The sequence below is a fragment of the Tachypleus tridentatus genome, chromosome 9, assembly GCF_004210375.1.
Source record: "Tachypleus tridentatus isolate NWPU-2018 chromosome 9, ASM421037v1, whole genome shotgun sequence".
Taxonomy (NCBI): domain Eukaryota; kingdom Metazoa; phylum Arthropoda; class Merostomata; order Xiphosura; family Limulidae; genus Tachypleus; species Tachypleus tridentatus.
This window is the reverse complement of record NC_134833.1, coordinates 135,934,189-135,961,749: the sequence shown is the minus strand read 5'-3', so window position 1 is coordinate 135,961,749 and position 27,561 is coordinate 135,934,189. Positions and strand designations below refer to the sequence as shown.

General features: G+C 34.8%; 1 protein-coding gene across 4 annotated transcripts in view; it reads right to left on the bottom strand.

Moving 5' to 3' along the window:
• Positions 1-27,561, bottom strand: part of LOC143226446 (E3 ubiquitin-protein ligase PDZRN3-like) — a 246,420-nt gene that overhangs the window by 31,037 nt on the left and 187,822 nt on the right. The window contains exon 1 of one of the 4 annotated variants that reach the window (XM_076457419.1): positions 1,694-2,962. The exons of the other annotated variants lie outside the window; for them this stretch is intronic. Within the exon in view, the coding sequence (XP_076313534.1) occupies positions 1,694-1,792 (99 nt within the window). The 5' untranslated portion in view covers positions 1,793-2,962. Of the gene's footprint in view, positions 1-1,693; positions 2,963-27,561 lie in introns of those variants that run through there. 4 annotated transcript variants of the gene reach the window in all.

Genomic DNA, 27,561 nt, shown 5'->3' with positions numbered 1-27,561 from the left:
CAGAATGACGAAGCACATAGTAAAGCTCAATGCTTCAGGAATGCGTTTATTTTATAAAGTTACATAAAACTAATGAGTTTCTACTGAAATACTCATTTCCGAGAGCCACCTAAATTAGTCGTCGTTTAGCTCTGGGATTACAAAAGGTTAAGATGTGTGAAGAACAAGATGAGTTTGTCACAAAAGGTCTACGAAGTTATTACTTCTCACATGACATGTTGTCAGTTTCTTGACAGAAATTGATCACTAGTGATAAAAACCATTACCACAAATCGGACATTAAAATTTTAATTATATCTTTAACCTAATTCCCTGAACAAATTAAGTAAACTTGTACTTCCCTTTGTTATATTTTACTGCTAAATTTTACGTAGCGAAACAACATACACGGTGAATCTAAACGCTCGTGCCCGTATGAAGTAGTTACTATTAAAATATTATTTGCTAAATAATGTAGACTTTATCAAAGCTGGCTTTGGTGTTATTTACCAAGAATCGTAGTTTTTATTAATATATTATGTTACCAAGAGACGTGGATTTTGAAGTTGTTGGCTTTCGTTCTCCCCATCAACCCTGGTAATATATCTTAATATGTTATGGTCTTAATTAACGCGAATTTTGATGTTGCTGACTTTAGTTTACGAGTAATTCTATTCAGATGTTATGTTGCTAGATAACATAGAGTTTGGTGGTGGTGTTTTGCTGGTTTAGTTCTATGGTAATTATATAAAAATATTACACAATCAATTAACATGGCTTTGATGCTGTTGTTTTTGTGCCCCCTATCAACCTTGGTAATTTCTCTTAAACTTATCGAGTCCTTTCTAAGCCTAACAATTTCTTTTAACGTATTACGTTGTAGAATAAATTTAATTTTAATATTGTTGGCGTCCGCGCTTTTCTTACCAAGAAATTTATATCGAAGCATTACGTTGCTAGTAACGTAAATATTAATAAATTCACTTTGGTACTCTTTACTAACTATTTCTCATTAAAGCTTACTGTTTGTAAGCTAAGTAGATTTTAATATTGTAAACGTGTTTCCCTTTACGTGGTATTTTATTATCAATACATGTCGGCATCGTAGTGGTTAATTTAATCATTAATTTTACCAACTTACAATAAGACCTCGATTATTTTTAATCACCCTCCACCCCCCAGTGGCACAAGGGTAAACCTGAGGACTTATAACGGTAGAACCCAGCTTTCTATACCCGTGGTGGGCACAGCACATATAACATTGTACACCTTTCCAGTGAACTACAAACAAACAAATTAGTTTCATGTTAAAGAAGGCAAAAAAAATGTTGACCGTTGCATTTCATGGACCAATTTTTAAAAGAAAATTTAAATAGAAATATTCAAATACTTACTCTAAGCTAATCGAATATAAAATACATGTAAATCAACAAACTATAGTAACAATGATCAGCTGATATCATATAAAATAATTTCCTTGGTCCGAATCATATTTCACAATATTTCCAACAATCTTTTTTTTTTTTAAATATATATAGGAATTATACGAAACTGAATAGATCTCAGCAAACCAATAAAAGACTGAGAAATAAAGCATTTTTATCCAAATAAAACACTTAAAACATATTTGAAGAAAATGTTTGCCATAAACAAAAAAAAAATACTCGCTTGATTATTCTATATCCAATCATTAGTTAACGCAAAAATACAATACCCTATAACCCGGAGGCTTTCGAAAGATGGACCTTTCTTCTTTATCTGTGAACCAAAGTAGCTGGTTCGAAAGAAATCTATATCGAAATGACCGAAACATGTTAAAACCCTAGCGGTGAATATTTCAATTACATGCAGTAGAAATAAATGGAAATTAGCGAGATTCTGAAACAAAAATGAATTATGTAGTTCCTCAGTCACTTCGATTTTATTACTTCGACTTACAACTAATAAGGGTTTAACGATTTTTCTAAGAAGAGAAATTCCGTAGTTCACAGATTACATTGTTCGTGTGTGTGTGTGTGTGTGTGTGTGTGTGTGTGTGTTTTTACTTTCTTTACAATGGTGGTTATTTCTTGTCGGTTGTCGTTAATTGCAGGTGTTCTTATTTGTAAGCCTACATTTAATAACAGTTTAAAAACTCGGTTAAAGCAAATAAAAACTTTGAACTCATTTGCTCACAATGACAAAATTTGAAGCAGAAATCCACTGTGCCACTGTCAAAACTCTTGAGTAAAACCAAGTGCCATTAGCACGCCATGGATTTTACAAACTCGTCTTGTTGACAGGTTTAGTAGTTAATGACTTGTTTCCCCCACATCAAAGACGGCAGTATAACACTAAAGCCAAAGAGAAAAACAAAACAAAAAAACGTTCTACTGAACCATAGTAGAACAGCAGAAATTCCTCTCCACACACTCCATTAACAGAACATTTCTTTCATTTCAACAGCTACCGTCTTCTGTTAGATAGCTCGTACAAATCTTGCTACTACCAGATGGCGTCGTAAACGAAAACGTTGGACATAAAGCAATGTACATGATAGTTTTAATACCAGACATATGGGTAGTAAAATCGAAGGAACATATATGACCAAACAACTGCGTCTTTTTCAAGTTGTCACAATTGTCTACAAATCATATTAAGCTAATTCATACTATCAAATAAGCACTAATTAATAGTAATACACACACACACATACAAACACATATAAGTATGCGAGTGTCAATGAATTAATATTACCTACACGAACAAAACTGTGGAAGTTACACTTAAAGTGAGCAAATGTTACTTGCAAAGGTGCACAAAGAGATGAGTTTTATAAATGCGCACACATTTATCTGCATAAATTAGGTTTCTTTGTCCGCATATATAGCCTTTTTATTTCGTTAATATTTAAAACATTATAAAGTTTTTTCTTGTTCTCTGTTCTTATGCCCAACATTGAAGTAATCCATTAGAGAAGTAGCGTGAGGTATCGTAATCCAGTTGTACTTTACTCTACCTTAGAAGACCTTAGCCTCGTCGACGCTTCAATTCGTCACAGCTGTAAGTCAAACTGAAAGCTCGCTGGGCCAGTAAATTTGAATTCTTTACGGAAGACTGCACTCATCTTTTACTCCAATCTCCAACATCCGAGGTGCAGTACGGCGAAGGAAAGAGGATGATGCTACACGAGAAGCCTGTAGAAGAAATCCTCAGTACGTTCTTACTCTGAACAATGTACGAATTCCCCAGAGACCACTCTGTGTGGTTCTAACTTCAGACACTGTGCCTGATACTTTCCTTCTCTACAAGAGGCCAAATTTTCTTACGATATCTAGCGAATGTAAACATTTCCTGAAGTATTTTACTGGCACGTGCCTAACGTCATCAGCAGGACTCTCGTGATAATTGGAACCTGACACAACACTATGAAGGTTAAATGCACACACACACACACACTCAAACAGGGGCGGCTTTCAAGCAGACGTATATCGTTGCTATAGTAACCTATTGTACCTTAAGGGCTGACACCTGGTCTACACTGCTATACGAGTATTTCTGAGAAGGTTTTCGCTGATGGAAGTGCCAGCCACCTCTGATCGAAATGCGGATGCTATCGAACGAATCTGTGTGTTTACAATGGCCTGTTATTACACTTCAGGAGTTTTACGTAAATATGTAAAGCCTGTAATGTGCCAAGGAAACAATTAATTATTATTTAAATGACAAACCTTTAACATAAGATACAATATCAAACATCGAAATATTTCTTAATATATCTCATAACATGAAACAAAACTATTTTCTTTTGAAAGACAAGAAAAACCGACAGGAAATATTATGCTTTACTAAGGTTATAGATACAAAGCTCGCTGTATATAGAAAATAATGAACTTTAAACAAAACAGTGTAGTATAACAACATTTCAGAAACCAATGTTTACTTTCATATATATATAACGCGATGATAACAGTCGTTTTCAGAACCCAGACAAAGCAAGAAGGCTCATTTCAGCTGTTATTAGTAGTGTTAACAACAGAATATTAAATCTCTGTTGTAGACGAAATTTTTTAATTGAGAAAATAATTTGCCACTGACATTTTATCAAAAACATACAAATTACTCTTTTCTTTATTACAACATGTATTTGATTCTAGCTAGAGGAGAAATAATGATATTTATTCAGCATCTTCAGTATTTCTAATCATAACCAGTAATACCTGATTTGCTGTGCAACCGGCTTTTGTCTTCAATATGGCGATAAAATAAAGCTACTGGGAACACTCAAGGACGCTTTCAAACGGTTTGGTTTGTTTTGAACTTCGCGCAAAGCTACACGAGGGCTGTCTGTGCTAGTCGTCCCTAACTTAGCAGTGTAAAACTAGAGGGAAGACAGCTAGTCATCACTACCCACCGCCGACTCTTAGGCTACTCTTTTACCAACGAATAGTGGGACTGACTGTGCCATTATAACGCCTCTACGGTAGAAAGGGCAAGCATGTTTGGTGTGACGGGGATTCGAACCCGCGATCTTCACATTTCGAGTCGAACGCCTTAACCAACCTGGCCATGCCGAGCCGTTTTCAAACGGAAGTTCGAAAACAGATAGCTGTGATCAAGAATTACAGTCCACATGCCACGAGACGGAGCCATTAATCAGAAAAGCCGGTCTTTTTTTCCCATACACTGTTAAGTGTATAGGCATTAAATTAACTCTGTTCAAAATACTTCTCTATATTGAAAAGCAATAAATTAATCAGAGTAACTGTGTGTCTGTGTTTTTCTTATAGCAAACCCACACCGGGTTATCAGCTGTGTCTACTGAGAAGAATCGAGCCCCTTATTTTAGAGTTATTAATCCGTAGACTAACCTCTGTTCCAACGAAGGGCAAAGTAACAACGAAAATCACATAATATGAAAAGCAAAAGACACTCCTGTTATTATTGTTTACATTATTATTTTAACCCTTCAATCTTAACAAAGTTGTCCCACCAGTTATGTCATAGGTATGTCAATCCGACAATAAGCTTTTGTTGACACGAACAGAGTTACACAATAGGCTATCTCTGTTATATCTATCAGGGTATCGAACCCAGATTTTTCTTAGGATTACAAGTCTCTATCTAGACTTACCACTGGACGTCTGGAGTCCCGACAATAAGTGTTGTACATTAAAAAAAAAAAGTGCATTCTAGAACTATGCACGAGAAAGTTAGTTCGAACTAAAATTAAATGCGTAATCAAACCTGCTTTAAAAGTATCAGTTATCCTACTGAGACATTCACATGCGCTACATCATCATAAGAATAATTCCCTGGTGGCGCACTCAGTCGATGCATGAGGTATCACTTTTAGAGTAACTTTATGAAAATAGACGTAAAATCGTGGAAGCAAACCAGTGCTCTCCACTTGATAAACCACTAGGTAGAGAGAACAACTGCAACAATAAGCCAACATTAAGAAGTCTAGGCGACGTCTTTAAAGCAGACCTTATGATTTGCTACAGCTATTGTATATGTAAACAAAGGCCATTGAAAGTTTGCTCGCTGGGTAAACAACTGCTCTTTATTATCCTCGTCACAGCTCCGTCATCATATAATCACTCACCGACTTCTAATTTGAAGATAAGCACCTCAGCTTTTCCCCCTGAAGCACAGTTCGTGGCAGATAACGAGTCTATGATATTGATTTCTAACTTGGAGCTTACATTACATGAAGAACCATGAAAGACAACTTCATTTCTTCCAGATTAATAGCGCGGCTTTAAACTGTTCGGTCTCCTCAGACGTCGAGTTGAAGAAAATGCAAAACGGGGATCGTTCCAAAAGCTTAGAGGAGAAACATTTTTTTTTAGATCCTAACCCTAACGTTTTCATACGTTAACCCTTCTTCTCATTCTTAACCCTAACGTTTTCATACGTTAACCCTTCTTCTCATTCTTAACCCTAACGTTTTCATACGTTAACCCTTCTTCTCATTGTAAACCCTAACGTTTTCATACGTTAACCCTTCTTCTCATTGTAAACCCTAACGTTTTCATACGTTAACCCTTCTTTGTCCCTAACGTTCTCATAACCCTAACGTTTTCATACGTTAACCCTTCTTCTCATTCTTAACAGTTACTTTCGTGTTTTACACTCAGTAAATTACTCTCATTTTCCTCCCTTTCTCACCTTTAAAAGAGTAAATAAAAATGTTTCTGATTTTTTTCTCTGACGCTCAATTTAGAAACTTGATTTCTATTTTCCAAATCCCACGTTTCACTCCAGTAAATTCTCAAACCTGACTTCCATCGTGAAATTCTACATCCAAGTCTTTTTTTTTTTTCGAAACTTGACTTCTACTCTCCAATACCCACACTTCAGTCTTTTTACAAACTTGACTATCAATGTTCAAATCTTCCCAGATTTAACTTAAACTCTCGAAACTCTACATTTCATCAGTCTAAAAATTTTTCAAACTTGGCTTCCATTGTTCAAATCCGGTTGTTCACCCCAATCTCTTCTCAAGCTATACCTTCCAGACTTTTTCCTTAATCTCTATGTAAACTTGATTCTCATTTGTTAGATCTCACAGTTTGTCCAATATTTTTGGAACCCTCGTTATTATTTTCCAAACCTCACACTTGACCATAATCTCTTTGAAAATTCAACCCCACCCTCCACGCCATCTCACTTTATTTTCAAAATTTACTTTTATTCTCCGAATTCTACATTTACGCTCTAAGCCTTTTCCATTTTTACTTCTACTTTTTTCGAATTTCCGTCTTCACTTTCCTTCTAAACAGTTTTATATGTCCGTCTCCTAACACTAAATTATAACTTCTTTAAGTTTATAATTTCCCTTCTTTTCTATAGCACAATATTTACTGTATATACACATATAGAGAGAGATATGGGGGTATAATAAATTTTTAGCCTTAAAAAAAAAATACCAGTCGCGAATATGTACAGTTAAGTATACATCTTAATGTAGTGCCGTAATTATCAAACTAACATGTACTAAAGTAGTAACTTTACACTACATAGAAATTGCTAAGAAACAGGGAAACAAAGTCACTCTGCTCGTAACTGGCTACATAAAAGGGTGTTAACACAATTTTCTTTCAAAATGATAAAAACTGGAATGTGAAAAATTACATTTGATATGACAGGGTATAATTCGAGATTTATACATATAAATGTTTTCAATCGTCAGAGTACTGATACGTACAAGAACCACGTGTTATTTTTACATCGAAAATAAATGTCTACAAAATACCAAAATATATTTGCTTATTTATACGTAAAACATATTTCTAATCATCCGCGACTAATACTTTGAAGGGTCTCAGACTTACACTTTTAATAAAAATAGCTAAACTGATTTGAAACTTTAAATTTATGTACCTAAAATATGTTCATAAAATGGGAAAACAGATATATCTAACTAAATTATTTTCATCTTCGTAGTGTTTTATATAAATACCTGTACAACAAATATACAGCCATTTTACAACATGAGAAATTTAGTTTCGTCCTTTATTATGTCATAAAAAATTCTTATTTTAAAGTATCATTTATTATTCAACAAACCAGTTTTAAGGAAGACATATCTCTTTACTTGTACTAAATACATATTTAAAAAATCTTTTAAAACTTAGTGAATTGAACGAACGTCTATGAAGCTTTCTGCTCTGATCAGTTCAGCAGTAACGAGAAAAAGATCACAGACTGGGAAAATAACAGCCGGGTGAACTCGAACAACTGTCTTATCTTGGTTTCGTTTTGTTTTTAGTAATGTCAAGTTTCCAAGCAGGAGTTTGTTTTTCATGGGTAACATTCTAACTGGAAGTTAAAGCATCTCGGGAAGAAAAGGACATAATAAACATGAAAACTTCAAGAAAATATTGCCCCACAACATTACAGGCACATTCGAAGTGAGGCAACGTGTGCTAAGATTAAGAAAGTCTCTAGAAATATTAACCTCCATAACCAGAAAGAATTTAAAAAAGTCAGTAAACCTTACTTTCTCCCTATCTACTAAAGAAAGTCTCTAGAAATATTAACCTCCATAACCAGAAATAATTTTAAAAGTCAGTAAACCTTACTTTCTCCCTATCTACTAAAGAAAGTCTCTAGAAATATTAACCTCCATAACCAGAAATAATTTTAAAAGTCAGTAAACCTTACTTTCTCCCTATCTACTAAAGAAAGTCTCTAGAAATATTAACCTCCATAACCAGAAATAATTTTAAAAGTCAGTAAACCTTACTTTCTCCCTATCTACTAAAGAAAGTCTCTGGAAATATTAACCTCCATAACCAGAAAGAATTTAAAAAGTCAGTAAACCTTACGTTTTCCCTATCTACTAACTGCAAACTTGGAAGTAAGGTCACGTTCATATCGACATACGATAAACACTATTCTTTAAATAAAAAAAGAAGGAAACTTTAAGTAGTTTTTAAACTAACGTACTTAAGGTGCCATTAAATATTCTATACCGTGTAGAGAGATGATATTTAATAGCGTTGGTTTAATTGAGATGGGCATATTAAATGTTCATCTGAACTTCGTTGTACAATGTTAACTTTTACAACTGACTGTTGCATCTTGTCATTTCAATTACTATACACACATATATCTACAATAATTGCGAAAGCACACCAACTTGAACAAGTTTACAGTTCTTATTGACAATAAGGCCAGTAGCACAATCACTTGAATACAGTTCTACACCTCCGTTAGTTATGGAAACATAAGGAAAACTCATATCCTGTAGTGTGCTCTAAACTGTTGTGTGCCTGAGCTACTCGCTATTGTTTAAACAATGCTAATATGTCAGATTTAGTGGGTTTATTCAAATACAAATAGTATAGCAAACCTGCAAAATCCTGTGCCCGTCAGTGATTCCTGATGGTCACCGTCACCAAGGCACCTCACGAGGTCTCCTCGCGCTATACTCGTACTCCTCGTGACTAGTCGTTCCGAAGACATTTATTGTAGCGTAGAACGGATTAAGCCCAAGTTCTGCAGGAGAAGGGGGGGAGGGAAGGCCGTCATGCGCTTATTTCAATTCGAGTTGCTACTCGACGAACGCTAGTATTGGAGCATACTTTAAGTTCTACAATAGCATGTAAGATAGCAAGTCGTTTCTCTTTGTACTCAATTCAGCCACGCAAGGTCTTGTTAAGCCATTTCTGAAGAAAAGTTAAAAGAAGCACAATTAATGGGAGACAGCGAGTTCTTTATCTCCTCCCTTCCTAACACTAACTTACTGCCTAACTCCCGCATAAGTCAAAGGAAAGCTGAACGTATTCACAAACAACTTTGAGTTTCCTGATCGTTACTACACAGACGACCCCTCGCGTGCTATCTGTCGACGTTTTGTTGGAAGATCAATTCGACCTATGAAAGCAGACATTGCCCTAGTGATTCTTAATGTCGACGGTGTTGTTAAATCCCCGAGGCTTGAGTGTTTTAACACTGACTATGAAATCCTGTGTAAGTCACGTATTGCTAGGGCCTTATTTATACCCTATTTTATACAATGAAAGCAAACTATTCTGAATGTACAAAGTTTCTACTTTGTATAACGAATAGACAAAACGTTGACATAGCCTGCTACTCACAAATGTACCTTTTTATGCTATATTACCTTTTACTGTTAGCTAATTAGTGTTAAGAGTAATATGAATCCATTTTAACCCAGTCAAGAAAAGCATTTTCTTTTATTTGATTATTTTTTACCCATCTCTTTTACTTTGCATTGTTTCAACTACAACAGGAAAACAAAATATTTTGTTCGATGTTTGCTTAGTTTTGTTCCTTTAACATTGATTTATTTTCTTCCCAAATGTATTTTAAAGTAAATTGCTTTATTTTAATTCACATTAACTGAGCAGTTTACAGAGAACTGCGTACCCTATATTAAACATTTTTGGAGCATCACCACGTCGTTACAGTCACTGTCGACACGTCAGTCGTGCTCTATCTGACGACCGTTCAGCGTGATAATAGTCCTAAAGCGTACTTTCTATTACAAAAGACTCCATTGTAAAGCTATCATGTCCAAAGCATGCCATTTCTGCATGAAATGTTTTCCGTAATTTATCTAGCATAACAGAACGACGGTTTTATGGTGCTCGTTTAAACAGTTCAGTTCCACAGAAATTCTTACGTAATGCGACATTACCGTTATGCTTTCATATGGAATATCATGAATACCTGTTTTGTACTCGGTCTACATGAAGCCTTATACTGGTCAATTCGTACCCAGCAACTCTTGGGCTACTCTTTTACCAACGAATACTGGGATTGACTGTAATATTATAACGCTTCCGCGGTTGAAAGGCTAGTATGTTTGTTCTGATGGCAATTTGAACCCGTGATCATCAGATTATGAGTCGAGCGACCAAACCACTTAGTCATGCCGGGTCTTTCAAACTTTAGGTTTTGATGGATGGTTACGAAGATACAGTCATAATATTTTTGAAGTGTCTAATAGTGTTTAGATAAACTTTTGTTTTTCAATTGTGGTCGCGTTTGAATGAATAAAACTCTCTCAAACCAGTACAACAATTAGATTATTCACATCGTATGAGGCATCATTACTGAACAGTCTCCCAATTCCGATGAGCTAGTTTTTTGGTGAACAGCAATTACAATGTAACAAAACTAACTGTCAAAAGTTCTATTCTGAATGTATGGCATGCATAGATTGCTTTTAATAACATTATCAAATATATAGACATATCTGTGCGTGTGCTGTTTCGTAACACCCATTTTCAAATATCACGCACTTGAAGTCGCTTCAAAGCAAAATGGACATGTAATTTCAGAAAACTGTGGAAGGAGATTGAGATAACGAGAAAATTGATGGGGCAGAGTATTTATTGACTCTTTTTGTTCTAGAACAAACTTTTGGCTATTAACGTAGCAAGGGAATAGCTGATGCCCACCCTAGAAAAGTAATACTGAATCAATAGAAATGTCGAGTTACATGTTTAACAAGAAACATCATTTTTATCTTAGTGAGGAGTTATAGTAGTCCTCCCAAATATACTTAGTTTTTCTTCATTGTCTATTAACATTTTCCTTTAAAAATGATAAATCTAAACCTCCGTTTTCTTTTGCTTTATTTGCCTGAGATATAAATATTTGCGAATATTTTATGTTTCTATTTTTAAATTATTAACTAGTTCATTTATTTATTGCACTGATGTCGCATTTGTTATTTTATTGAAAAAAAGATTTAAACACAAACTAAACAAGAAATATGAATACACATTATTAAATGTTTGTAAAAATCATTAAGCCCTGGAGAGCTGTATGTACATTTAATAATTTAAGTCTTTCAACATTTCGTTTTTCCTTTTCCTTCTGGTTCTCGGTGTAAACCAGGTTTTCTGATGTTAAAGGGTAAGTCGGAGTGCAGCGGTCTTCATTAAATAAACTTTGTCCGAATTCTAAGCCATCTGTCAGATAATGATTTGTCAGATATTTTACTTTGTTCCCATTAATGACCTTAATTATTGTTATTAAATATCATTCGTTTCGAAATAGTTCGACATCTTTCATGTCTATGTCAAAGTCGTTAAGCTTCAGTAAAATTTTAACATAAAATTATGTTCCATGCAAGGTTTTTATTTTCTCTTTAAAATATGAACAATTGATGACTTTCTTCCCATATCTTCGATACGGCATTCAAATCCACTAACCGAACGTATTCATGTAAAAGTCTAAGTTTCAAACTTATACAAAGGAGCCGCGAGAGGTGAAATTTACGAAAAGATTAAATTCGATCATTTACTCGGCGATTATTTCATAAATATTAATAATATACAGTAATATTTTTATCCACGTATTGCACAAATAAACTTCAGTGGAAGAAAGCATCGCGATTTTCATCTAGCTCACATGAACGTTGGAACTACAGTCACAGAATGTAAAATTAAATGTACTGTTTTATATCTAGCTCACATGAACGTTGGAACTACAATCACAGAATGTAAAATTAAATGTACTGTTTTATATCTAGCTCTAATGAACGTTGGAACAACAGTCACAGAATGTAAAATTAAATGTACTGTTTTATATCTAGCTCTAATGAACCTTGGAATAACAGTCACAGAATGTAAAATTAAATGTACTGTTTTATATCTAGCTCACATGAACTTTGGAACTACAGTCACAGAATGTAGTAAAATTAAATGTACTGTTTTATATCTAGCTCTAATGAACGTTGGAACAACAGTCACAGAATGTAAAATTAAATGTACTGTTTTATATCTAGCTCACATGAACTTTGGAACTACAGTCACAGAATGTAGTAAAATTAAATGTACTGTTTTATATCTAGCTCTAATGAACGTTGGAACAACAGTCACAGAATGTAAAATTAAATGTACTGTTTTATATCTAGCTCTAATGAACGTTGGAATAACAGTCACAGAATGTAAAATTAAATGTACTGTTTTATATCTAGCTCACATGAACTTTGGAACTACAGTCACAGAATGTAGTAAAATTAAATGTACTGTTTTATATCTTGCTCACATGAACGTTGAAACTACAGTCATAGAATTTAAAATTAAATGTACTGTTTTATATCTAGCTCACATGAACTTTGGAACTACAGTCACAGAATGTAGTAAAATTAAATGTACTATTTTATATCTAGCTCACATGAACGTTGAAACTATAGTCACAGAATGTAAAATTAAATGTACTGTTTTATATCTAGCTCACATGAACGTTGAAACTACAGTCACAGAATGTAGTAAAATTAAATGTACTGTTTTATATCTAGCTCTAATGAACGTTGGAACAACAGTCACAGAATGTAGAATTAAATGTACTGTTTTATATCTAGCTCACATGAACTTTGGAACTACAGTCACAGAATGTAGTAAAATTAAATGTACTATTTTATATCTAGCTCACATGAACGTTGAAACTACAGTCACAGAATGTAAAATTAAATGTACTGTTTTATATCTGGCTCACATGAACGTTGGAGCAACAGTCACAGAATGTAAAATTAAATGTACTGTTGTATATCTGGCTCACATGAACGTTGAAACTACAGTCACAGAATGTAAAATTAAATGTACTGTTTTATATCTAGCTCATATGAATGTCGGAAGTACTGTCACAGAATGTAAAATTAAATGTACTGTTTTTTATCTGACACACATGAACGTTGGAACAACAGTCACAGAATGTAAAATTAAATGTACTGTTTTATATCTAGCTCACATGAACGTCGGAACTACAGTCACAGAATGTAAAATTAAACGTAACGTCTTCTATCTAACACACATGAACCTTCAACAATTGTCACACACTGTGAAATTAAACGCAACGTCTTCTATCTATCGAACTCACGCGCACGGTGAACGACTATCACAGAATGTGAAAGTAAACGAAACGTATTTTCACACGAAAGTTCAACGACTGTCACAGAATGTGAAATTAAACGTAAGATTTCGTTCAGAACCACTCACTCAAACGTTGCTTGAAACTCAAAACATTGAGGCTAGTACACACTGAAGTTAATCTCCACAAAACTGTATTACTAAGATAAGATATATAGTTACTTCAAGTTTGTTTTTATCCAGTAAGTACAAGCGCTTATTTGGTACAGTAGAAACATAAGGTACATTATTTCAGAATATGAAACTCAACTCAAAATGTACAATAAGTCCATATCAGTATCGGTAATAAAAAGGTATCACATAGGGTTAACAAGTCCATACCGGTGTTTATTTTAGACAGAGTATCACAAAGTGGAATGCTCCCTACCACTTGTTCATTGTTGACAAAGTATTATACAATTGAACATTTCTGCAGTACTCCCCATTATCAGCAGAGTATATTTGGTGGAAGTTTGTGTACTACAGCTCATTGTTAACAGCGTATCACACAAAAAAATATATCTATACTATTATCAGTTATAAACAGAGTATATTAGGTGAAAGATTCTGTATTGCTTTTCATTGTTAACAGAAAATAACACAATGAAATATTTCTGTACCACTGTCTATTATAAACAAAATATCACAGTATAGAATATGTCTGTAATAATATTAAAGTGATTCGCTTATGTAAGATTTTTGACAATAATACAAATATCTGTACGCCATCTTTCTCGATTTTGTAAGATTTGAAAAAGAATCAGACTGTCCACGTGCCATCCTGCTCGAATATGTACGGTTCTAATTGGCTGTGTTAAGTTCTGACAAAAACCTGGCTATCTGCACACCATCCTGCTCTATTTTTAATGCTTTCTAATGAGACTTAATTATCTGTGAGTCACTCTGGTAAACTGTGTAAAGTTGTGGTAAAAAAATAGACTTGGCTGTCTGTACACCATCCTGTTCGACTTTTTAATATTTCTGAGAGTTGATTGTCTGAGAGTCACTCTGCTCGACAATGTGAAGTCCTGACAAAAACCTGGTTGTCTACTATTAAGGAAAGTAAATACCAGTCAAGAGATAAATGTACACACTAATAAGTGTGATAGAATTTGAAAATTATTATAAAGAAAAAAGTCAAAAGTTTCAACATCAATACTTTCTTTCATTTCATTTTCTCAATAGAGCAACATAACATTTCACCGGAGTGTCATTAAACCCTGCTGAAGGAGGCGCATGGCCACAGGAGTGTAGTAGGGAGCCTGCTCGCCTAGTCGGGAAACTTTACAGCCCAGTGGGAGGTATCAGTCACGTGCACTATTAACCCCGTAGAGGGCGTGCACGTTCTTCACGAGATGTTATCTCAGAATGATACCTGTGTCTGTATATAGGTTGCCTCCACAACGCGCAATAAAATCGAAAACACAGAACTTTTTAGAACTGTGTTTCTCGATTTTAGTGTTCTCTAGCTGGAATTAACTAAGCACCTAACTTTTAGCAAATTGCTTTCCAATTCCATGGCGGTCTCTATCCTCCTTCACTAATCCAAGCATTTCTGTTTCCTTAAAGATAATTAAAGTCGGTTACATTTTCTCGATTTTTACCAAGTCTACTAATGAAACGCTCTTATTTTGTGAAACCTAGGGTCCTGGTGGTTCTCCCTTTAAAGCTCAGAAAATTGTCGAGTACTCTTCTTTGCACATAAGACGAAGATTTTCTGATTAAAAGCCTTAAGGGACTCTAAATCCTATCGTCTGAAGATCTGTTAAAGGCCTAACTTCCTGTTTTGAGTTTTTTTCTTCACTCACTTATTTGTATTTTCGTTTGTACTTTTCATCCTCCTCATTTTTCTGCTCCCTCCCCAGTGGCACAGCGGAATATCTGCGGAGTTACAACGCTAGAAACCGGATTTCGATACCTGTCGTTAGGTAGAGCATAGATAGCCCGTTGTGTAGTTTTGTGCTTAATTTCAAACAAACAATCTTATGAAGAAGGTGAAAAATGCTAACCCTTATACGAAACCAAGACACAGTCACCATTCTTTTTGGAATAGTCTTTAGTATATGGAGAGTTACGGGTTTTTATTTTGTTTATTAGTATAAAATGTTGTTTGGCGTTGTTAATTCAATATCTGTACTTAAGGCTTATCTCTCTCTTAAGATTGCCGAAATTCGCCAGATATTATACAGTTAAATCCGACAAATCGATAAATGCAACCGTAAAGTTGGCGGTAAGTGCTATTGGCTAGGTGCTTTTCCTTTAGTAAATAATTTTAAAATTAAGGGCACAGATAGCTCTTATGTATCTATCTATGTGCGAAAGGATAACAGAACATTAAAAAAAATGGAACTAATCTTTTGTTTTGTGATGATGACGTGTCTGTTCTAGCTGCACAACTACTCTGTATAAATAAATTATATACTTTTGTAATAGATCCTAGATGTCATATCTGTATTGGCTACATTGTGTAAATACTTAATGTATTTTTATAATAGGTCTCAGATGTCATGGTGATTTTAACTCCACACCTACATTGTATAAATATTAATATATTTTTATAATAAGTTCTAGAATAAAACTACCTGCCAGTTAGGATCACTATTCTTATTTAGGGTACGTGAGTTACACAAAGTGTAAAATACGAATTGATTCAAAAGTTAAATTTCATTTGAAAGCCGTTGGAATATTTGTATTCAGAGAAATCATTATTGTCAGAAAGATTAGTTCCACAAGAAGTCGCCTGGGGGCTTTATTAGAAGCTACATGTTTGTAGTCTAGACATTTGTATGTTACACAAGTATCGTTCATCTTATTCAATATTTCCAAACATTCGTGTGTGTAAGAAATATGAGTAAAAATAGAAAAAGAAGTTATTTATGACTACATAAGTTTACTGTCAAATTAGTATGCGGATCTACCTATTTGAAACCATAACTGTTTCATACGTACACGCACACTAATAAGATACTGTACAATATTCGAAGTTCTCGGTGTTTCAGAGAGTGCCTTTATAAACACTAAAAGTGTTATGGATACTCTTCCTGAGAAGTAACATTTTTGGAGAACACGTTGAAGTTTGTTTATAGGAGATCCTGTAATTATTTCTTTTTTTTTTCAAAGTTTATAATCAGGATTACATATTTAGATGTTTGCCAATAGCTGTAACATTGATAAAGACTGAAAGCCGAAGTATCAGACAATACGTAAGAGGAAAAATGTTTTCCTACTTATGATAATTTGTTACCAATGATTTAACCTTACGTCACCATTATGAACTGGAGATAGTTTACTAATTAATCTTAAGTTAATATCTTGTCAAAATGATCAAGCACACAAACTTTTACCTTACTATTAACTTTACCCAGGCTATTTTAATTGTGAAAATTAAAATCACTACGTAGAGATGTGGACTCACTTTATTTTACGCTCAACCTGTTCATTTCGTACATTATTCAAATTTAACAAAGTCACGCGTACTCTGACTAAGCAATTTGCTTGTTTACTCTCGCTACAATGATACCTTCGGTATCCTTGATTTCATAGAATTAAATCTAATTAGACTAAAACTACAATCCTCTATTTATTCTGAAGTTCTACTATTGAAGTTTTGGTGGTGAGAAATTTACGGGTGTTAGATTTTAATTTTTCGTTAACATAAATTAGACGAGAAGCTATATATATATATACACCATTACATTATTCTACGAAAACAAAAGCTTCATCTATAAAGAATTGAACCAAGAAGGCTTAGAAAGAATGTTTGTCCAAGGTAGTTTTTGTAAGGGAGTTTTCAATCTTCTGCTATGTGAGATAATCTCTTAACTTGATTCTTCTATCAGATATCATTTATTGCACCAGTTCCAGTGTCTTTTAACTTGATTCTTCTATCAGATATCATTTATTACACCAGTTCTAGTGTCTCTTAACTTGATTCTTCTATCAGATATCATTTATTACACCAGTTCTAGTGTCTCTTAACTTGATTCTTCTATCAGACATCATTTATTACACCAGTTCTAGTGTCTCTTAACTTGATTCTTCTATCAGATATCATTTATTACACCGGTTCTAGAGTCTCTTAACTTGATTCTTCTATCAGATATCATTTATTGCACCAGTTCTAGTGTCTTTTAACTTGATTCTTCTATCAGATATCATTTATTACACCAGTTCTAGTGTCTCTTAACTTGATTCTTCTATCAGATATTATTTATTACACCAGTTCTAGTGTCTCTTAACTTGATTCTTCTATCAGATATTATTTATTACACCAGTTCTAGTGTCTCTTAACTTGATTCTTCTATTAGATATCATTTATTACACCGGTTCTAGAGTCTCTTAACTTGATTCTTCTATCAGATATCATTTATTGCACCAGTTCTAGTGTCTTTTAACTTGATTCTTCTATCAGATATCATTTATTGCACCAGTTCTAGTGTCTTTTAACTTGATTCTTCTATCAGATATCATTTATTACACCAGTTCTAGTGTCTCTTAACTTGATTCTTCTATCAGATATTATTTATTACACCAGTTCTAGTGTCTCTTAACTTGATTCTTCTATTAGATATCATTTATTACACCGGTTCTAGAGTCTCTTAACTTGATTCTTCTATCAGATATCATTTATTGCACCAGTTCTAGTATCTATTAACTTGATTCTTCTATCAGATATTATTTACTGCATCAGTTCTAGTATCTCTTAACTTGATTCTTCTATCAGATATAATTACTTGTACCGATTGTAGTATCTCTTGACTTCATGTTTCTGTTAAATATCATTTCTTATACTAGTTCTAACATGATAATATTTGGACCCTTTTTCTAGGCGATTATCTTTGTATTTAGTGCCCGTACATTCCTCATTATGGGTTCATGGTTATGCGCGATTAAAGGTATCTTTACAAACTTAGAGATGCTTACAATGTTTCATGCCTGGAGTACTGCAATTCATGTAATCACACACACACACGTGTATACTACTGAAGAGCTGAATATATCCTTCTACTTTAACAATTCAAAATTGAAGACTGCAAAAGCAGACAGCCCTCGTGTAGCCTAACCCGAAACAAACAACTAATAAACAAAACACTTTTCTAAGATACACAGAATATCAACTAACCTGTATAGCTTGGCCACGCTATTTTTTCTTTTTCTTTATGATACTTAAAAACTTTCATTGTATACGAGATGAGCATTTGAAAATTCCAGGTTATTTAAACATAATATAAATAAACTTAACTATAGTGACCATCCCATTTTCTACTGAAACACTATGCTTTCTGTTTTCTGCTAGTATTGCCAATATTGTAGTGACAGTCACATAACAACCACTGACCAGTTATTGTACGTTAGTGCTTTAACAAGAGGCCAGGTTGTTAGTGTGCTCGATTTCCAATCCGAGGGTCGAGGGTTAGAATCCCCGTCACACGAAACATGCTCGTCCTTTCAGCCGTGGGGACGTTATAATGTGACGGTCAAAGAGTAGCCCAAAAGTTGGCGGTGGGTGGTGATAACTAGCTGTATTCCCACTAGTCTTATACTGCTAAATTAGGGAGAGCTCTTGTATAACTTTGTGCGAAATTCACACAAAAAAATCAAACTTTAACACGGAGACATTCACAACAACAAAAATTACAGTAAGTAAATTACTTCCTTGTTTTAGCCATATTCTTATGGTAAAGTGGCGATTTTCATCTAGATGTACGATGCTTATAGTAAGTTTAGAATTTTTGCACAAAGCTGCACAGGAGGTACCTGCACATCCTCGTCTCTTTATTATGACCTGGTGAACTAGAGGGAAGATAACTTATCAACAGCGCTGTCAACTCTAAGTTTACTTGCATCTAATTGAATAGCTGGAATTAACCACGTAAAGTACTTTTTATATGAACACAACCTGCCATATACAATGAATGCCCTGTAGTTCGGCCATCTGACAGTCATCGTGTGATGTCACAACTGCTTTCTTCTAGCCGCAAAGAAACAGCGACATAGGTCTGTTGTCATAGTGACACGTGGATAACTTTAACCACGATCGTAATGATACAAACCTCATTAACTCGTTATCATCTGTCAATAAACTTTTATACATCATTTTTTGTCAACAAACATTTAGTTCCAATCGTGTACGATTGTGATGGTTATTAAAGCTGGAGATTTACTGTAATACTTCGTTCAGGTATTATTTTACGGTATATATATATATTATCGTGCTAGACTGGAATGTAGACACAGATTAAGCGTTTGAAATCACTCTAAGAGATTTTGAAAGCTTGAGAACTGGAATTTTTGTCCTTCACCAGACATTCAAGACTTTATCATCAAAGTTTCCCGTGTAATCTGAAAAGCGGCACCAATCATCTGAAGTAAGTAACACGGGCTTCCTTCTGTGTGCGTACTGACCGGATTGTGTTTAACTTTAGTTCGGTACTGACCACTCGGGTTTCAGCTTTAATTCTCTGTTGGCCAGTCGAGTTTACCTCTTTTTTTTTTTTGTAATATCCACCAGTTTGGTGTAGAAAATTATTTTTAAAACTGGTCAGTTAGGTTTAGTCTTCTGTATAAAAATAGTGAATTTTCTTATAATAATTATTCTTTCAATTAATCCATTTGTTAAAGTCACTTCTCTGGATTTATTCGTTCTTTATTTTCCACTTCGTTTTCAGCTCAGTTCACTTTATACTTATTAAAGATAATATATCAGTTTCATTAATATAAAAATAAAAGGCCCGACATAGCCAGGTGGGTTAAGGCGTTCGACTCGTAATCTGAGGGTCGCGGATTCGAATCCCAGTCACACCAAACATGCTCGCCCTTTCAGCCGTGGAGGCGTTATAATGTGACGGTCAATCCCACTATTCGTTGGTAAAAGAGTAGCCCAAGAGTTGGCAGTGAGTGGTGATGACTAGCTGCCTTCCCTCTAGTCTTTCAGTGCTAAATTAGGGACGGCTAACGCAGATAGCCATCGAGTAACTTTGCGCGAAATAAAAACAACAACAAAAATAACAGCTTTCCAGCAGATATTGGACAAATGTTCAATAACATAAACTTTACAAGACTAGGTGTAAAAATTATTCCTAACAAACTTTAACAAGGAGACATTCACAACAATACAAAATATCAGTAAGTATATTACTTCCTTTGTTTCAGCCATATTCTTATGGTGAAGTGGTGATTTTCTGATTTGAATGCGACAAAATAACGAATAATGATTTTGTCACAAGACTTTCAATATTGTATTGTAACACATGCTTTTAGTTGTTTATTATTCCTTGTGGTTTACACAATCAAAACAGAGGAAACATTTTTTTTTGAATGACTGAAAATTACATTCATTATAAATGTTGATGTCTTTTGTTTATGTAAAAAAAAAAAGGAAATGTTGGGCGTGGTCAGTCAGTTAGCATACCGTCCTGTAAATTCATAGGTCCACGGTTTGTGTTCCGTTACCGTAAAATCGCCCTCCATAAATTGAAGTTATGGGTGCTTTATAAGACCGACAGTCAAGTTCCACTGTTCAGTTGGAGTACCCCGAGGGTTTGTGGTAGTTCTTGTTGACTCTATCAATTCAAAATTGGGGGCAGCTCTTATCTTCTGGTAGTTTTGAACTAAATTATAAAATAAATAGAACGAACCCCAAGAAGAAACGTTTCAAGAGCTCAAACATACCCAACAGCACTTGTTAAGATATAAAAAATAGAACATGTTTTGAGCAAAATTTGGCAATAGAGAAGACTATGGGGGAGGTAGTTGTGGGGGAATTAGCGGCTAGCTTGTGGAATAGATAGATTACTTGCGTTTCATTTGAGGCGGAACGTGTGAAATAGGATACATCGGTTTGTACGAAAACAGCCACCGACCGAACAGATGGAGGGGAAAAAACTTATTGGTTATTCCAGCTGGTGTCCCCCCACCCTTCCATTTTGGAAGACAAGACGATAGAAGTACGCGACAGACTACACGACTCAGGAGAAGTGGAGGGATTGGTAACAGCGAGTACATGGAGTTTTGACTGACACTGACGAACGCTAAAAAGAGGCTGAATGACATGTTCATCGTGATCCGTTGTGGTGTAGTTTGATGAAAAACAACAGTTAGCTGCTGGGAAGCAGAAACGTGACGCGCGTAGCCAGCGTAATCCGAGTCGCAGGCTTTGTTCGGGAAACTTTACACCGCAATCGGAGGGAACAAACAAAAATGTTATATTCAAACACACCATAGATCTAGGTGTTTTTTTTTTGGTTTTGTTCTCGTATTTTATGCTGTTAATATTGCTCAGTTAATCGAAGAAAATCTTTTGAACGACGTGATACATATGAAACCTACATTAATACTTTAGGCTTAAATTTTAACCAAGGCAATTGAGTCTTTGTATACGTTAAAGCTCAATTTTCAGTCATGTTTCCAATAATAATTTTTGCGTTGTTGTTATTTTTTCAATGAGAATTTGACGTTGCGTTGAATTCTGTTCCTTTCTATTTTTTTGGTTAAAGTGCTTTCATTTTATATTTACGTTGAAGCCATCGCGAAATTAACAAGTTAAAAGACGCGTATTGTCTGAAATCTGATTAATAAACAAACTACAGCGCGTTACTAATCGTCAAAGTTTAGTTAGACACGTGTTCCACATTACGTAAACTTGAAATACAGGTAACAAAGTGCTCTGTTTTTGCAGGGAAGTCACGGTAAAAGAGCCAGTGAGAGTGAAAATTGACCCAAGTTTGAATACCGTTCTGTAATCTGTTAAGATATGAAAACGTAATCATATCGATTAACATACATATACTCTCTCCTCACTAAATATGTCAAATAATAGCCAACCTTTGAATCCACTGTGCGCGTAACAAGTTAATGTAGTATTATATTGTTCGCGTAAAGAAACATCAGACACGCACTCTTGACAAATGTACAAACCATGATTATATACATGCAGTGGCCCTGCATGGTCAGATGGTTAAGGCACTCGACTCGTAATCCGAGGGTTCAAATCCTGGTCGCAACAAACATACTCGCCCTTTCAGCCATGGGAACTTTATAATGTTACGGTCAATCCCACTATTCGTATGTAAAAGAGTACCCCAATGGTTGTCTCTGGGTGTTGATGACTAGCTGCCTTCTCTCTCGCCTTACACTGCTGCAGTAGGGACGGCTAGAGCAGATTAGTCTCGTGTAGCTTTCTGCGAAATCATAAAACATAAAAATATAGTTCATTAAAAGCTTAATCCAAACAACATTCAAGCCGCTGAGAATGGTGAGACTGCCACAACCAATGACTAAAAGAACTCAATAAAAGCAGCCCTTACCTACTAAAATAAACTGTCAAGCTTTCCCTTCAGATGGCCTTTATGAATAGGTAACTTAACTAAACAGAATATTCTTACAAGTCAACAAGTTTTTGTACAATCTACTCGTGGTCATTTACTAAAATACGTGGAAATAGGGGGAAGGGGTATGCTGCCAACTAACGGGAAACACGTGTCAGTTGGGAAATAAAGAGAGAACGTGCCTACAAAAACCATCGCGTGCATTCCCGTTTTCTTTTTCTTTTGTGTGTGTGTGTTAGGGAGGGAAATTGGAAAAATGTTCCATTATAGAATAAAGAATAAAAGGACCAACATGAACACCTTAGAATATTAGCTTGAATATAAACAGTGGCACGCGGGGATTTGAAGGGAGGAATGTTTGGAGGTCCTTCGAACAGGTGACCTGAATTTCAAAGAACCGCTAAAAGAGGGACAAACTATAATGTAATACGACCTTTGCACCAGAGGTCTTGTTGATAATTTGAATATTTTGACTCTCTGAAATCTCCTAGATGTGTTATCTTCAAATATTTTAGAAAAACAAAATTAATATTTTCACATTTTTCTTTTCTCACCCAATGGTTAAAGACGCCATTTTCTGTTCACATACTGACTGACGTTAAACCATGTCACACCGTTAGATATAAAAAAAAAAATCCATACTTGTAATGTTGGCGTCTTATACCATGGACACAATTTTGAATCAGAATCTCTATGTATAGTTTTAGCTTTCAAACCGATGCGTCATTCCAGAAAACAAATCTTCTTTTCAATTTTGATGTTCAACCATACAAATCGTTCAGGAAAACATCAGTGCTTGTAATTTTGATTTCCAACAATCCATGACAATCAATGTTGGTTTAGAATTTCCTACCACCGTGTCCATCACATGGAAAACTGCGTTTGTGAAATATGTTTCTAACAATTGTGTTTATAACGTCCCCCGGTGGGACAGTAATAAATCACTAAGATCTGAGGTTCGATTCCCCGCGCTGGATGAAGCAGATAGCCAGAGATGACTTTGCGTTAAAACGAACAATAAAAACTGTTTATAATTTACGAAACAATAATTCATATTATATATCACAATATTAATACTTCAGAACTGCGTTCTTAATAAGTATAAATAATAAATATACACATAGGGGCTACCCGTGCTCTGCCTACCACGGGTATCGAAATCCGATTTCTAGAAGTATAAGTGCGCAGACATACCACTGTGCCAGCTTCTGGACTGTCACTCCTATCACTATTTCTGTCAATCATCCTTAGTCATAGTTTTAACATTCTCTAAAACTTTCCAGATATGATTCTTTTAGATTATTATTTATTATTAAATGTTACAAATCGTTACTTCCAGTGATTTGATCTTCTTCAGGTGTCTCTCTTTTTTAATTCCACAAAAATTCACAAATTATATTTATAATTAATCTTATTTTTCAAATTCGTGAAACCGATTCCTAAGCTACACGTTTTGGCATGTAACCAAATGTGAATTTAGTGTTTAGCTTTTAACATCCTTCCACAAATGGTTACAACATACATACATACTCACGCGCAAGCATGGCGCGTGCACCTTAGCACTGTTAAAAAAAATAACCAAATATAATTATACTCGTGGCCTTATTCGAATTAAACAATTTTATTGGTTGACAACTTCGTGAACTTTCGTTTGAAACTCAGACTTAAAGTTAAAGCTAAAATGATAAAAACGTGATAACTCCTTTAACAGTGGTGTCAATTTAATTATACGCAGTGGTTAGAAGAGAAGAAACCCTTTAAAATATCCATATATATATATATAGAAATACATATGCTTTTAAAACCATAAAGACAAACACTATTTGCTTAAAAAAGCGTGGATTTAAATCATAACCGTGCCTCTGCTACAAGGAGCGCACGATTTGGATTTTGTAAGAACCTGACATCACTCTGATGCAGGGTAGGGACAGAATGGTTTCCCTTTGGGGTCACATTATCTTATAAGTAGGTGGTAATTCTTGTTCGGAATATTCGTGACTGGATTAGAAACTAAAAAAATTAAGCCCCCCGAGTACTCCAGAAGTAGCGGGTTTTTGTAATTTTTTAGAAACACAGGAAACGTTTGTGTACAAGAGTAATACGAACAGCAGTGTGTGAGCTGAACATGCAGAAAAATATTCTTATCTCCATCTTCAATGAAAATTTGTTTTTGTAGACACAGTATTAAGGTTAAAAAAGTACCAACTGAGAATGTAGCAAAGTATTCTTATCTCCATCTTCAATGAAAATTTGTTTTTGTAGACAGAGTATTAAGGTTAAAAAAGTACCAACTGAACATGCAGCAAAGTATTCTTATCTCCATCTTCAATGAAAATTTGTTTTTGTAGACAGAGTATTAAGGTTAAAAAAGTACCAACTGAGAATGTAGCAAAGTATTCTTATCTCCATCTTCAATGAAAATTTGTTTTTGTAGACAGAGTATTAAGGTTAAAAAAGTACCAACTGAACATGCAGAAAAATATTCTTATCTCCATCTTCAATGAAAATTTGTTTTTGTAGACACAGTATTAAGGTTAAAAAAGTACCAACTGAGAATGTAGCAAAGTATTCTTATCTCCATCTTCAATGAAAATTTGTTATTGTAGACAGAGTATTAAGGTTAAAAATGTACCAACTGAGAATGTAGCAAAGTATTCTTATCTCCATCTTCAATGAAAATTTGTTTTTGTAGACACAGTATTAAGGTTAAAAAAGTACCAACTGAGAATGTAGCAAAGTATTCTTATCTCCATCTTCAATGAAAATTTGTTTTTGTAGACACAGTATTAAGGTTAAAAATGTACCAACTGAGGATTTAGCAAAGTATTCTTATCTCCATCTTCAAGGAAAATTTGTTTTTGTAGACACAGTATTAAAGTTAAAAAAGTACCAACTGAGCATGCAGCAAAGTATTCTTATATTTCTCTTTTTTTTTGTGTTCTACAAAACATTTCTTTTTTCTTAAGACAAATACAATAGGCAAATAATCACTCAGCAGACCATCTGTTTATGTCGATTCTCCAACAAAATGTTATCATAAATACAAACATAGGTATATACTTCTGTTTAAAAGCAAAGCTTTTAAAAAATTAAAACTTCCTTTTAGTGCTTAAGCCTCAAAAATAATCTTGAACAGTCCAAAGAACACTTTATGAACTATACAGTATTCCAGAAAAACATCATCTCATAATAAATACGCATATTATCTTTTTACCTTTAGATTATTTGCTAGGTTATACAATACCTTACAACTTCTAAAGGTTTTTTTTAATATTTTTTTTCGTTTAAATGTAAATCTACGCAATATCAGCTGTGGTCACTAAAGGGATTGGTGGGCCGGCATGGCCAGGTGAGCTAAGGCGTTTGACTCGTAATCCGAGGGTCGCGGGTTCGAATCCCGGTCGCACCAAACACGCTCGCCCTTTCAGCCGTGGGGGCGTTATAATGTGACGGTCAATCTCATTATTCGTTGGTAAAAGAGTAGCCCAAGAGTTGGCGGTGGGTGATGATGACTAGCTGCCTTCTCTCTAGTCTTACACTGCTAAATTAGGGACGGCTAGCGCAGATAGCCCTTGAGTAGCTTTGCGCGAAATTCAAAATAACAAATAACCAAAGGGATAGAACATCGATATTTAGCAACATTATTAATTCCAGACTTACCGCTGAGCTACAGGGAAATTATTTGATTTTTGAATTTCGCGCAAAGCTACTCGAGGGCTATCTGCGCATACCGTCCCTAATTTAGCAGTGAAAGACTAAAGGGAAGGCAGCTAGTCATCACCACCCACCGCCAACTCTTGGGCTACTCTTTTACCAACGAATAGTGGGATTGACCGTCACATTATAACGCCTCCACGGCTGAAAGGGCGAGCATGTTTGGTGCGACCGGGATTCGAACCCGTGACCCTCGAATTACGAGTCGAAATAGGGAAATGAATCACTGTTATTAAGAAAGTGTTGATTGCTTTTATATATATTTATTTATGTTAACGTGCATGAAAGTCTGCATGTTCGATCTTGACAACTTATTTGTTACAGTCACTTTCGAGAATACCCTTATGTAACGCTCTGAATAGATACACAGTAAACAAGTTCATTACAAAGTTAGTTTCAGGTGTGACGTCACACCTCCATAACCGCCTTCTACCGCCTCCATATTGTTAAACTACGATATAATAGCGAAGTCAAACAACACTTAATAATGTCAGTGGCGGACCGCGAAAATAAATGATAGACGCTGAAGACTATGAAAATTAAGCATTTTAACACCAACATTCTAAGAATTAGCGGTAAAGGTGGAAAAGACGAAATGGGAGTGCCTTAGGAAATGTTAAGATTACACGAATTAAACAGTTGGATAATTACGACAGGGGGTATGTGCTGTTTCACCGCAAACCTTGGGGGTATATGCCAATCTTTGGATTTTAGATCAATCTCTTATGCTGTACGTTTCAGAAGGGGACGCCCTCTGTAGGAATGACAATAAATCTTGATATTCTAGAGGTGGACGTCTATGTCTCTCTCTAGGGTTCCTTCAACGACGAAACTTTTCGACTTTGAAATCGACACTTAAAATTAAAATCACGTATTTTCTATCTCATCATGAATTTTCATCAGTTAACCATTATACTCAGTAACTTGAACACGACAAAACAACCTTTGAAATCTGCTATAATTTATTAATTTGGGTAAATCTGATCATCATATGATTGTTGTAGCGTGGTGATTACTCGTTGACTTTCGGTTTTATTTCTTTTCTAAGATAATTTTACTCGATCCATAAAGCTGGAAAACTAAGCCGTAGAATAATCATTCTTATACTAAGAGATATAAAAAAAATCGTAAAAATTTCTCATGATAGAGTACGTATAAAGACTAAC